At 61.8% G+C, this 11592-nt stretch overlaps 2 protein-coding genes across 2 annotated transcripts in view; both read right to left on the bottom strand.

Moving 5' to 3' along the window:
- Positions 1-5921, bottom strand: part of NPEPL1 (aminopeptidase-like 1) — a 24099-nt gene extending 18178 nt beyond the window's left edge. Inside the window, exons 1-3 of the mRNA XM_012728143.1 lie at positions 5797-5921; positions 1664-1893; positions 338-390 (exon numbers count right to left, since the gene is read on the bottom strand). Coding sequence (XP_012583597.1) covers positions 338-390; positions 1664-1893; positions 5797-5921 — 408 coding nt within the window. The remainder of the gene's footprint in view (positions 1-337; positions 391-1663; positions 1894-5796) is intronic.
- STX16 (syntaxin 16) overlaps positions 4455-11592 on the bottom strand; it is a 17370-nt gene continuing 10232 nt past the window's right edge. Inside the window, exons 5-8 of the mRNA XM_012728142.1 lie at positions 10709-10800; positions 10046-10189; positions 8919-8999; positions 4455-6828 (exon numbers count right to left, since the gene is read on the bottom strand). Of these exons, the coding sequence (XP_012583596.1) occupies positions 6724-6828; positions 8919-8999; positions 10046-10189; positions 10709-10800 (422 nt within the window). The 3' untranslated portion in view covers positions 4455-6723. The remainder of the gene's footprint in view (positions 6829-8918; positions 9000-10045; positions 10190-10708; positions 10801-11592) is intronic.

The following is an 11592-nucleotide window of genomic DNA, read 5'->3' as shown; positions in this document are numbered from 1 at the left end:
CTTTCGGTGGTCGTGCCTCGGTGAGACCGGGGAGCGAAGGGAGGACGTGTGGGTGCCCCGAGCCCCGCTCCTCCCCCCGCAGTGGCCCCTCCCCCAAGGTCCACGCGTGACGTCCCCTTTGCTGCCCCGCTGGACCTCAGGCGTCAGGTGGCATGCTGGAAACACCGTCCCGGCGCGCTGCCCACCCACAGGAAATGCCTCTGTGGATGACCAAAGGGGCGTCATCACACCCATTTCTGCAGAAGCCTCTGGAAAATCCTCTGACTCGTGGAAGTGGAAACCGCAGCCCACGAGCCACGTCCTCGACTGCAGGTGGACCCGCGTGCACCCCGCCCACCTGTCCGGCCCGCCGGTGGCCGCGGCCCTCACCCTCGCGCACCCGGCGCTTCTCTGGGGACCAGAGAAACTTGTCCCAACAGAGCCCCCACTGTGTGGGGACCTCATGCCAAGCCAGTGTCCGGGATCTGAGTCCTTGAAGCGTCCCCACATGCCCATCGCGGCCTTTTCCTTTTAAACCCAGACCAACCAGGGCCGGCGTCCGGTCAGCCTCCGGGCTCCCTTGATGCGGAACAGGCCTGCCCGGCCTCACCCGGCCGCCGCCCGGGCCTGCCGTTCCTCACGGTTAGACACAGGTGACCGCGTCTGGCCACAGCACAGGGCGCCCCCCGCGTGTCCAGGGCTGGGTCCGAGGCAGAGCGGGGTTGCCGCGTCTCCCCGGGTGCAGGTGCAGCGCCCCCGTGTAGAGCACAGCCTCATGTCAGTTCGCCGTGGACATGTGGACCAGAGCGACGGCCCCCCAGGCCGCACTGGCCGGGGGGCTCTCCTGGCTCTGCACCCCAGGGCAGACACCTCCAGCAGGCCGTGCACCAAGATACAAGGGAGCATGCCCCGTGCCTCCCCCACCCCCTGGGCCTCACGGCCCCAGGGTCCCCACGTAGCCACGGGAGCCTGGCGGCTGACCGGACGCCGGCCCTGGTTGGTCTGGGTTTAAAAGGAAAAGGCCGCGATGGGCATGTGGGGACGCTTCAAGGACTCAGGCTGGCCCCTGGCTTTCCCACCCCATCAGCTTCAAGAACTTTCGCCCTCCCGCAACAGGTGACGCCAGGCCCACAGCGTCCCCTCCCGCGGCAGTCAGCTGCTTCCCCCAGGAACCTGCGTCCTTTGGCACCAGCCGAGCGCCCTGCCCCGCCCTCTCGGAGGACACACGCAGGCCTGGGGACTGGGCGCCATGGCGGCTCCGGCACTGGCACTCGCCAGGTCCCCTCCACTCTCCACACTCCAGGAGACGAAGCCCAAGACTTCCTCCTCGGGGCGTCGGTCCGCGCGAGGCAGCCGCTGACCGCCCGACGCCCGCCGGCCTGCGCGCCACCCCGCGACGGCCCCTGCGCTCCCGCTGGCGGTGGAGGGGCCCTGGCTGTGCCTTCAGTCCTCTCGAGAGCGCTGAACCGCTCGGGCGTGAACGTGGGAGCCGCACGCAGGGGGTCCACGGCCGGCCTCGGCCCCGCTGGCCCTCCCGCGTGACCGTCTTTCTCAGACCTCGATTTGCCCTCCCTGTGGCTAAGCGGGGAAACCCCACATCACGCGTGTGGGTCTCACGCCAGTGCCGGGCGGACCCTTGCGCTCGGCTGGAGGACACACGTCGCAGTGCCGCCCAGGCGCTCACTTTGCCTTCCGCGGTTGGGAGACCGCAGAGCGCCGGCCTTCTCGGACAGGAGGGCGGAGCAGAGGCTCCTCGGGCCTCGGCCGCTGGAGCAGTCGCCCTCATGCTCCGGAAGGGCAGTGTCCTCACTTCTCAGCACTGAACTGCCACCTGCTTCTGAGCTCCAGAAAAACTGTTTCTGGGCTTGCAGGAGCTTGCGAGGGTGTGGAGGCCCCGGGCCTGGCGAGGGGCGGCTGCAGGGAGGAGGGGATAATTGACAGGCCAGGCCGAGCTGGCCGCAGAGGACGCCCCTCCCCCCCCCCCCCCCCGTTCGGCCGGAGGTGGGGAAGCAAACCCAGGGGCCAGTGTTTACTTTGACGGGGCCGCCCAGGGGCGCGGGATTCGGCCTCAGCGCCGTGAGCTGCGGGCAGCCACCGAGCTCCGCCGGCCAGGGACCCCCGTCTCCGCGCTGCTCCCCTCAGCGGTGGGTCTGCCCTGCTCCCCACTCTGCCTCGGGGAGTCCTCTCACCCCCGCTCCTCTGGCCCGTGTGCCGGCTCTTACGCGCAGAGGTTAATGGATTTAACAAGACATTGATTTTGATGAAGAAACCTTGTCTTTGGAATAACCCCTTCCGCGGGCCCCTCTGGAGCAGCAGGTCTCTCCAGAGCAAACGGCTGCAGCCCCGGCCGAGTCCCGGTTTCGCAGAGCAGCCTCCGGGACAGCAGGCGGCCGCTGGGCCAAGTGCGCCCGTCCCCGGCAGCGAGGACGCCCGTGCGCGCCGAGACTGCTCACTGGCGCTCTGAGGAAAGGGTGAGGGAAGGAGAAACCAGAAACTGGTTTGGTGCTTCTCAAAGGTCTGTTTTTCATGCATCCAGAACTGGGGTGCAGGCCAGAGGCACAGGGCAGCTGACAGGATGCCCGGAGGCAGAGTGGCCGGGACACTGCTGAGGGGCGGCGGGGAGAAACTCGGTGTTTTTTAAGGGCGAGCAGGAAATTCACCTTTCCCGGTGGGCCCGGCGGCTGGGGAGTGCACTCGGGGGCCCGGCCTGCCACGGGGCCACCCCACAGGCCCATGGGGCAGAATGGAAACGGGACTCGGAGCGCTACGCCTTCCCGTGACGCCTACCCAACACCAAGGCGCTCTCCCGCCCCTGCACTCACACCTCAGCAGACCCCAGGGCTGCGAGGCGCCCGAAGCCGGCCCTGGGGAGGGGCCGCCCTGCACACAGCCCCCTCCCCTTGAAGTGAGAGGCCGCCTGCACCTGCACCTGCCCTCCCCGGAGAAGGGGGGCCGGAGGGGCGGGGGGGCGCGTGCAGCCCGAGTCTGCACCCAGCTCTCGGGGTGCGGGGATTTAGCTGTCAGCAGGACGCCGGGCGCTGTCGGTGCTCAACTCGGCCGCCCTCTGAAACGATGACCCACCTTGAGGCTTAACTGGATTAAAAAGATCAATTTCTAGCCCTGGCAGAGCGTGGGGATGAAGTGCTACATTCTCGGGCAATTGTAAAAGCAGCTTTGCTCAAAGCCATTTTTTATTATTCACGACGGTCAGATGACACGGCCCGGGCCGGTGAGCGGCGGGCGCGCCCGAGCTTCTGCCAGCGGCCGCGGGCACACACGCGCCCGCGCCCGAGCGCCAGCGCCGCCACCTGCTGTTCTGCGTGGGCTGAGTCACCAGCAGCGGTCTCTTCACACCAATTACCGAGACGCTGAACTCGGGGTAATGACGAACCCGTCTGCAGATCTCTCTTGGCCTCGGTCTGGACTCATCTTCGTAATAAGGAAAAAACCCTTGAGGAAGCTGTTACCAAATCACATCTGACCATTAAGTCTTCCTTGAAGAAGGTCATTTAATTTGATGGGAAGAAACGAACAATTAACACGGCATAAGCAGAAATAGGCCCGGGCTGGGCTCTCTGCTCCGGCGCCTCTGTGTGGGCCGGGGGGCGGCGCGCGGCCCACGAGAGAACACGGAGCGAAGGGACCCTCGATGCCCTCAGCAACTCCACGGAGGAAAGCGGGCCCTTTCGCCTCCACCACGTCTATAAAATGAGGGAAGCAGTGACCGCCGCGGCTGTGGATGATTAGCTAAGAGTGATTCTAGGGTCACAGCTGACAAACAGAGTGTCAGACCCGGTGGGCTATTTAACTCCCCCAATTTGAATGACCGTGGCTGGATGGGCTCATTTTAAACGGCCGTCTGGCCAGACTTCAGCGCTGGAGTCGAGGCCCACGCAGTTCTTGCAGGCGCTGGGCACAGTCTAGGAAGCTCCTGGGGTAACTGGACACGTGCCTGTTTCCTTCAGCCTCTAGTGACCAGGTAATGGTGCTGTTTCTGCGCCCGACTCTGCCACATCCCTTGTGTGCTAAGGCCCAGACACTGACTGGGGGCCACAGACTGGGGGCCACAGGCTGGGGGCCTGGCTTCACATGTTCTTACAAAACCACCGCCTTTGAAGGCGAGCTGGACTCCGACACATTCGGGGGAAAATGGCTTGGGGCTCGACTGGCATTTTGGGGTGACAGGTTAGCCACGTCCATCCAGACATTTACACCCCCTGGAGCCTCACATCAGACAAGGCCCACACACCACACTTAAGCAGAAGGCCCTCGGGTGCGCCTCGGCACGTCCGCACACCACGTCCGCAGCGCTGTTTGCCCCCAGGGGTATCTGCTGGAGCACAGACGGCCCCTCAGACAGACAGGTGGCCTCTGGACACCCGGGGCAGGCCCAGGCCACGCCCGCTGTCCTCGCCCGGGCGGCAGAGCGGCCGGCCCGCAGGCACGCCGTGGGAATGAGCACGCAGACCGCAGGGTGGCCTTCACATGGGCACGGCCGCTTTATTGTACAAAAAGTTTCCAGCAACAGTCAATTAGTCATAAAAGAGGACGGAACGTCACCGCGGGCAGAAGCGCTTCACTGATTGCTTTATTCAGGCACACCAGAGAAAGTCTTATCTGACCAAGGAGGTTGGGAGGGTTTTATTCCCTTTTAGAAGCCATTAGCGAGGAAAACACTGAAAGCACTTGTGTCAAAACAAATAAATAATTCTCCCAATTAGCGGGGAAAGAGTAAACCCGTTAAATTAGAGACACTCGCTGCCTCAGCCAGCGAAGCCAGCACCCCCACCCCACCCTACATCAATAAAGCCAGAGACAGCAGATTGCAGCTACAATCTCCAGAAAGATCAGGAGCCTCGGGGGTCTGACAGGAAACATTCACCTTTCTCCCCCGCCCCATCGTCAGAGCCACCCAGGACACCCAGGCCCCAGGAGGAGCCCTGCACGGCAGCTGGCAGGTCCAGGGAGCCACTCCGAGCCACTGGACGTGACCGGCCGGCTCTCTCCGACCGCCCCGGGCGGCTGCCTCTCCCCAAAGGAAGGCTCGAGAAAAATAGCACTCAGAGAAACCCTGCAATTTGGGGCACAGACCCGGCAGCAGAGGGCTGCACAGAACGGGCCCCCCCATCCCACGGGACCCTTGAAACCCTCCTAATTGGACCCTTTATTTCACCCTAAACCAACCCCAGCCCCTCCTCCCTGAAACTAAATGTGAACAAGCTGTGACCCTTTCTCAACGGGCCTCTCTCCTCAGCACCGCGGGAGACCCCAGGCGTGAGAGGCCCGGACAAGGACCCAGCATGACCAGCGCACGGGCCGCCAGGGAGGGCGGCCCCCACAGGCAGGAGCCCCACTTTGGACCCCACAACGAGGCCAAACCCGCTGGGACGCAAGGACGCCCCAGGCCCCCCAGCCCACGCGAGCCCCCAGCCAGGGCGGCCACTGGCGCTCACTCCCGCGTGTCCCTCGTGTTCGCTGGGGCGCCCCAGCTACCTGGAATCCCGCACTGGGGCACTGCAGGCCCTGGCCTGGCCCCAGGGGAGGGAAGGCGGCCCCGGTTGGGCTGGAAGTCCCAACCTCTGGCCTGGAGTGTAAATTCTCGGAAACCACCTAAAAGTCAGTTCTGGAGAGGTCTTATGTGATTGACCCAAGTAAAATGCAGCATATTTAATGAGGTCACGCTCCTTTTAAACTTCTTAAGGGTGGTGAAAACTAGGGACAAAGCCATCGAAAACTGCAGCAATCATCAGAACTACACTGATGTCTCGAGGCCAGGTACACGTGAGTGAGTTTTCCAGGTCACCGCCATCACCCCACGAGCCGCCAGCCCGGGCGCCCTCGGGCAGCACGCTGACCCTCAGCGTGACCTCAGCGCCCCACTGCAGGACCCGGTTCACAGAGACGCGGGGTTTCCGGTCAGGGTGCCAGCCGCGGCCGGACATGCCTGCTTTCTGGGCACGTTAAGTGGCAATGAAAGAGCCAATAAATCCAACCACCGGTGGAATATTTTCCTCTTAATGGAGTGATGTTTGGTTAATAATTCAGGATTCACTAACCCTGAATGGGGCGACCCATTCAGAATGGCCTCTGTGTACATTCACAGCTCATTAAATGGGTCTGGCTGGGGCAGGCCGCTCGACGGTCAGTGTGTTAGTAATGCCGAGCAGGGGCCGCGCGGCGGGTCGCTGCCGGGCTCCCTTTCATGAGTGACGGTAGCTCCCACCACCAACTTTTCAGTTTGGGTGGCTTTGCTTGGGAGCCCCTTTGGCTGACAGGAGAAAGTGCACAAATCACAGAGGCGGAAACTCCACTCCGAAGTACTGAAGCTCACGGAGCCGTTTCCACTGGCCCATCTAAGTGTTAATTAACATCAATGACGGCTCCTTATTCTTCACACTTTGTTACTCTGATCATTAACAGTGATGGAAAAGCTAAATTAAGTTAATGGGGAACGGATTATAAATTCTTCGAGGACTTCTCTGTTTTCACTGGAAAACACGGAGAGAAAGCTGGAGAGGCAGCTTTGCCTCTGAGCATACATTTTTGGTACCAGGTCTCTTGTACACCAGATGGTCTTTAAAAATTTCCAAGTCACGTCAAGATGCCCCTCCGACACGAGCACACACCTCGGCAGCCGGCATCGACGGCCTCCTCGCCCGAGAAGCCACGTCCTCGCCCGCGCAGCCCGCCCGGAGCTCGGGGCGGCCGGCAGGTCCTCGGCGCTCCCCCCGGCCTGCGCCCGCGCTAGCGGTGCTTCACGCCGACGAGGATGACGACGAGGACGACGATGAGGACAAACAGTATTAAGATCACGAGCATCTTCCGGTTCTTCTTCTGGTACTGCTCTGCCTGGGAAAGAGGAGGGAAAAGGCGTCACTGCCCGCGCCGGCCCCTCCCGCCGCAGCCCGCCCTGGGGTCTCGGGCCCCCAGCGCCGCCGCCCCAGGCCTGGCTGGCACCCGCCCTCCGGGAGGCCTCCACTTCCCGGCACCCGTCCTGGCTCGGAAACAGCCGCAGCCCGCAGACCACACGCGCCCAGGAAGGCCGGCACCTCGCGGCCCCCGGCCCCCAAGGCCAGGACGGGAGCCCCCGCGGCCTTCAGGCCGACACTGTCCGCAAGCCCAGCTCACACCTACCGGGGGCCACTCCTGGACCGAGGGCTGGCTCCCCTCAGCGCCGCCGCCCCGCGCCCCCGCTGGGGACTTGAGGGGACACAGGGCCGTCACCTGGGTCACCTAGCCAGTAACCAGGGCTAAACAACAGACTCCGAAACCTCTCGAGATGATTCATAAAAGCAGAATGTAAACAAAATGTTCAGCCCCACGACGCACGCGGATGCGCACCCCAGTGGAGCGGCCCCTTTCTCTGCGCCCTGTTGCAAAATGCGCCCCTAGTTTTTAAGAAACGAATCGAGGCCCTCCCTGGGGGCGCGGCGACTGAAGCGCAGCACTGAGAAGCTGAGGCCCCTGCAGCACGAGTCCGATCCCCGCCCGCCCGCCCCGGGGGGGGCCCCAGGGCGTAGACACTCCAGCACCCGCCCGCTGCTCCCCTCAGCAGTGTATTCCAGTAGATCTGTCTGTTCTGCTCCCCGCTCTGTCTCTGGGGAATCCTGTCACCCCCCCACACCTCTGGCCTGGACCCCAGTTCTGTGTGCACAAATAAATACATCTTAAAAAAAAAGAAACGGGCCCTCCCTGGTGGCGCAGTGGGTTAAGGCACAGCACTGAGAATCTAAAGCAGCTTCCTCATGAGTTCGATTCCCGCCTGCCCCGGAGGTGACCACATGGCGTGGCAGACCTCTCCTGACCTGCCCGCTGCTCCCCTCAGCAGTGTACTTCGTCGATCTGCCTGTTCTGCTCCCCACTCTGTCTCTGGTGAATCCTCTCACCCTCCGCATCTCTGGCCTGTACCCCGGTTCTGTATGAATAAATAAATAAATCTTTAAAAAAAAAAAAAAAAAAAAGAAACGAACTCGGCCCCACATCAAGTCACCACGGAGTGAGGAACTCACACGGGTGTTGCTCCCGCTACACAGGGCTGGAACCCAGGCGTGGGTGCCGCCGGCCCTCTGCCGGACAGGGCAGGCTGCCCTCACCAGCGCCGAGGCGCAGCCCAGCCCACCCCGCCCGCAGCCAGCAGAGAGCCAAGGGCTCCCAGACCTGCGTCCGAGGCACCTGGGTGCCCTGGCACCCCTGGGTTCGGGGACACTGTCCAGAGCAATGCGCGGCGCCCTCGGAGACCAAGTTAACGCTCGCTCCACGGCTAGAAACGCCCCGGGTCTCAGAACAGAAGGGGCGGACACAACTGACCTCGACTGCCAAGGATTATGTTCCTTTGAAAGAAAATTCACACCCAGTTACACTTCAGAGTGTATGTATCCTTCTCATCGCTGATTACAAGATTTCTCAGATGCTCTCCTTTAATTTTTAGCAAATACCGAGAAAAACAGTACTGAAACAGCCACCTTATTAGCACAGAATAAGAGCTAATATTCTCACTTCAACACACTCCGCTCTTCTCAAGGTAGCGAGTGGACGGACTGTGGTAATTAAGAGGGAAAATAAGATTTCCATCCTCTTCAGAATGATCCTTCACCAGCAATTCATCAGACACGTGTCACAACGAGAAAAGCCCGAGCCGGCAGCGATAGACAGACACAGTTCAACAAGCATTTCAGCAAACGCCGTTCAACTGATTTTCTAAAGCAAGGAGGCTCGGGCGGGATGAGATCTTTTCAGGGGTCCTCGGCCCTCAGGCCTTACTGTCACAGGGGGCAGCCGTCAAGTCAGCGACCTCAATGGCAGGGGTGCCCCTGGAACCCTTCCAGGGAGGGACCGGCAACAGCCCAGGCTCACACTCCAGCGGGAAGCAGGCAGGACGGACCCTCTCAGGGGCCTTGGTGTTGGGTGACAGCCCCAGATGCTCGGCCGGCAGGCATTACCTTGTGAAGCTGCTTCAGGCCATCTTCAGTTTTGATGCAGGACTGCTCAACATTGTAGTCGATTCTGTCAAGGACTGTGCCCTGCGGGGGAGGGGCAGTTACAGGAGAGCAACAGCACAGGGGAACCGAGCCCCCCAAAGGAGATACGCCAACGGCGGCCCTCGTTACCCGCAGGGTCACCTGTCTCCCTACTGAGCTGCGACGGCACACGGAACGCTCTGGAAGCTGCGTCAGCAGTGCGAGCACGCAGTGGCAGAGGGCTGCTTGCTGCAGCTGTCTGGCTCATGAGAAAGAAACACTACCGGACGGAGACTTGTTTGGGTTCGCAAACTGCAGACATGCCACCTCGGGCTTACGGGGGCTTTAACAGATATGGGTCGGTGGAAATGGCCGCAGATGGCCAGCTCGTGTGTCCGGGTGCAGCTACGGGACTCGAGTCGGCAGAGACGCCGGCCGCCCTAGGCCTGGCTGTGGTGAGCCCGGATGCAGGCCACCGAGTCCGTAGGTCAAGGCAGGAGTCCCGGCATCCCAGAGGGCGAGCGCCAACCCTCCATCTCAAATTAAATGTCTGCCTCAAGAAAATTTTGTTTGTAATTATTTAATTTCTGGGCTCAGACAGAGAGGGGGACGCCGGGCTGTACGGGACGGCAGAGCCCCGGCGGAAAGGCGCCGTCTCAGCAGGCAGCAGCAGCGGTTCCGGGCGCCCAGGGAGCCATGACTGCACCGCAGGGGCCGGGCCCAGACCCCTCCCGGCCAGACAGTGAAGTGCCCCGTCAGGTTGGAACCTGAGCAACAGCGCAATTCCACTCGCGAGCCGCAGCACACACGGCTGCGAGACCAGAGCGAGACCTCTGTGCTGCGGGAGGCGCGCACAGGCCCGCGCGGGCGGGGTGTGCGCAGCTCACACGAGAACCAGCGCTGCCCTTTCTTTTTCTCTCCCCATCCAAAAAAAAAAATGGAGACTCGGATACGTTAGGGGCTGGCAAGGCAGACGCACGTGACCTGCGCAAACAGGCGCACGCACCCACGCCCGAAGAAGACAGGCTCAGGGCGCTTTCCTGGGCGCGGGGTCGGGGGCGTCTGGGGGTCAGCAGGGGCCGCGGTGATGAAGGCGACGGCTCACGTACCTGCTCCACGATCACTGCTCCCAAGTCCCTGAATATTTCATTCAGGTCGGAAATGGACTGCACGATCTGACGAATTTCGCGCTCCCGCTCTTCCACCAGCAGCGTGTTCTGCTCCAGCAGGACCAGCTGGTCGTCTGTGAAGCCCTAGCAAAATAAAAACACAGAGCGTGTATGCCAGGGGTGCTTCCTTCCTTTCAAGAAAGCTATGGTGTGTCCCTTTCAGTGTAATTCAAAGAAAATGAATTCTGCAACAATGTCTATAAAGCGCAGAGGCAGGCATTTCCTCTTCCCTCACCGGAGAGACTCTCATCCCCACGCAAGCAGGATCTAAAGCGCTGCCGGCCAGAGCGGGCGCGTGCAGACCCAGGCTGCCGCAGCAAACTGGCTGGGAGCAGAGCCGCGAGCTGGCCAGCCCCCGCTGCTCCGCGTCCCCGGGCGAGGGCAGACTGCCCAGGCTTGGGGCAGAGGGCAGGTCGCCGTCACCTCTGGACGGGAAGAACAGCGTGGGCCCCGCTGCTCCTCTGCCTGCCAGACCCCGCTTGATGGACAGACAAGTCAAGCAGTGCCGACCCACTCGCATCGCACAGAAGTGAAAGGTCTGTGAGGAGAAGGGAAGGAAGCGGAGCGCAAGGCACAGGTCTCCACGCCGCAGCCGTCACGTACCCGGTCATAAAGAGTATTATCGTCGCCATCGTCCGTCAGTGGTACTGATGTGTCAAAAAAATGCTGGGATCTTTCCTCTCGAGTCTTCATGCCTATCACAGATAGGAGTGCACTTTACTCGAATAGGCAAGCCATCCCGGTTACTGCCGCACCCTTCACAGGGGCGTCGCGTCAAACTCAACAAAGCGGAGCTCTCCTTAGCAGCCTCAGGGAAACCTGTCTCAGCGGCAGAGCGGCACAGTGAGGGCCACAGGCGCATGGCGACACGCAACGTTTGGGCTAGTCGAGTGCACGATCCATGCGAGGCCAAGTGAATGGCGAGGTGACACGACTATCTGAGAAGCCCGAAGCGAAGCAGAAACGTTTACGCTAACTGCTGTCACAAACATTAAGAAAATGGGCATTTTGCTCCAGAAGCATCTCTAGTAAGAATTCCAAATGACCCTAATCAAAATTTAGAGGCAATAAAAGTGAAATGCAAATATGCCAGTTGTCAGAGAAAGGGAGAACTCGCTTTGGGGGGCGATCTGTGGGGAGACTGGTGACTGCGGGGGCAGTGAAGCCAGCCCGGTTCACAGAGAACCGTCAGAACGAGGGCGCAGCCGGCCTGGACTGCGTGGTGCAGGCGGGAAAGGGAGCCCGAGGGCATCACTCGAGCCCAAGCGCCCGTTCACGCGCCCTCGGAGAGATGTTTAGGGCCTGTCAAAAACGCCAGCCCTCGTGCAGGGAGGGCTTTGCCGCACACCGCCGCCTGCACTTAGCAGTAGCCACAGCCTTCCTGAGTACCCAGGGGCTTTCAGACTCTCCCACCCCACAGGCTTAGTCTGCCTGGACACGTGGCCGGACACCGGCCTCGGCCGCACCGGCAGGGTACCGCCTGGGCC

The sequence above is a fragment of the Condylura cristata genome, unplaced genomic scaffold (genome assembly GCF_000260355.1).
Source record: "Condylura cristata isolate star-nosed mole 26May11 unplaced genomic scaffold, ConCri1.0 scaffold00022, whole genome shotgun sequence".
NCBI lineage: Eukaryota > Metazoa > Chordata > Mammalia > Eulipotyphla > Talpidae > Condylura > Condylura cristata.
This window is presented reverse-complemented; position numbering and strand designations above follow the sequence as displayed.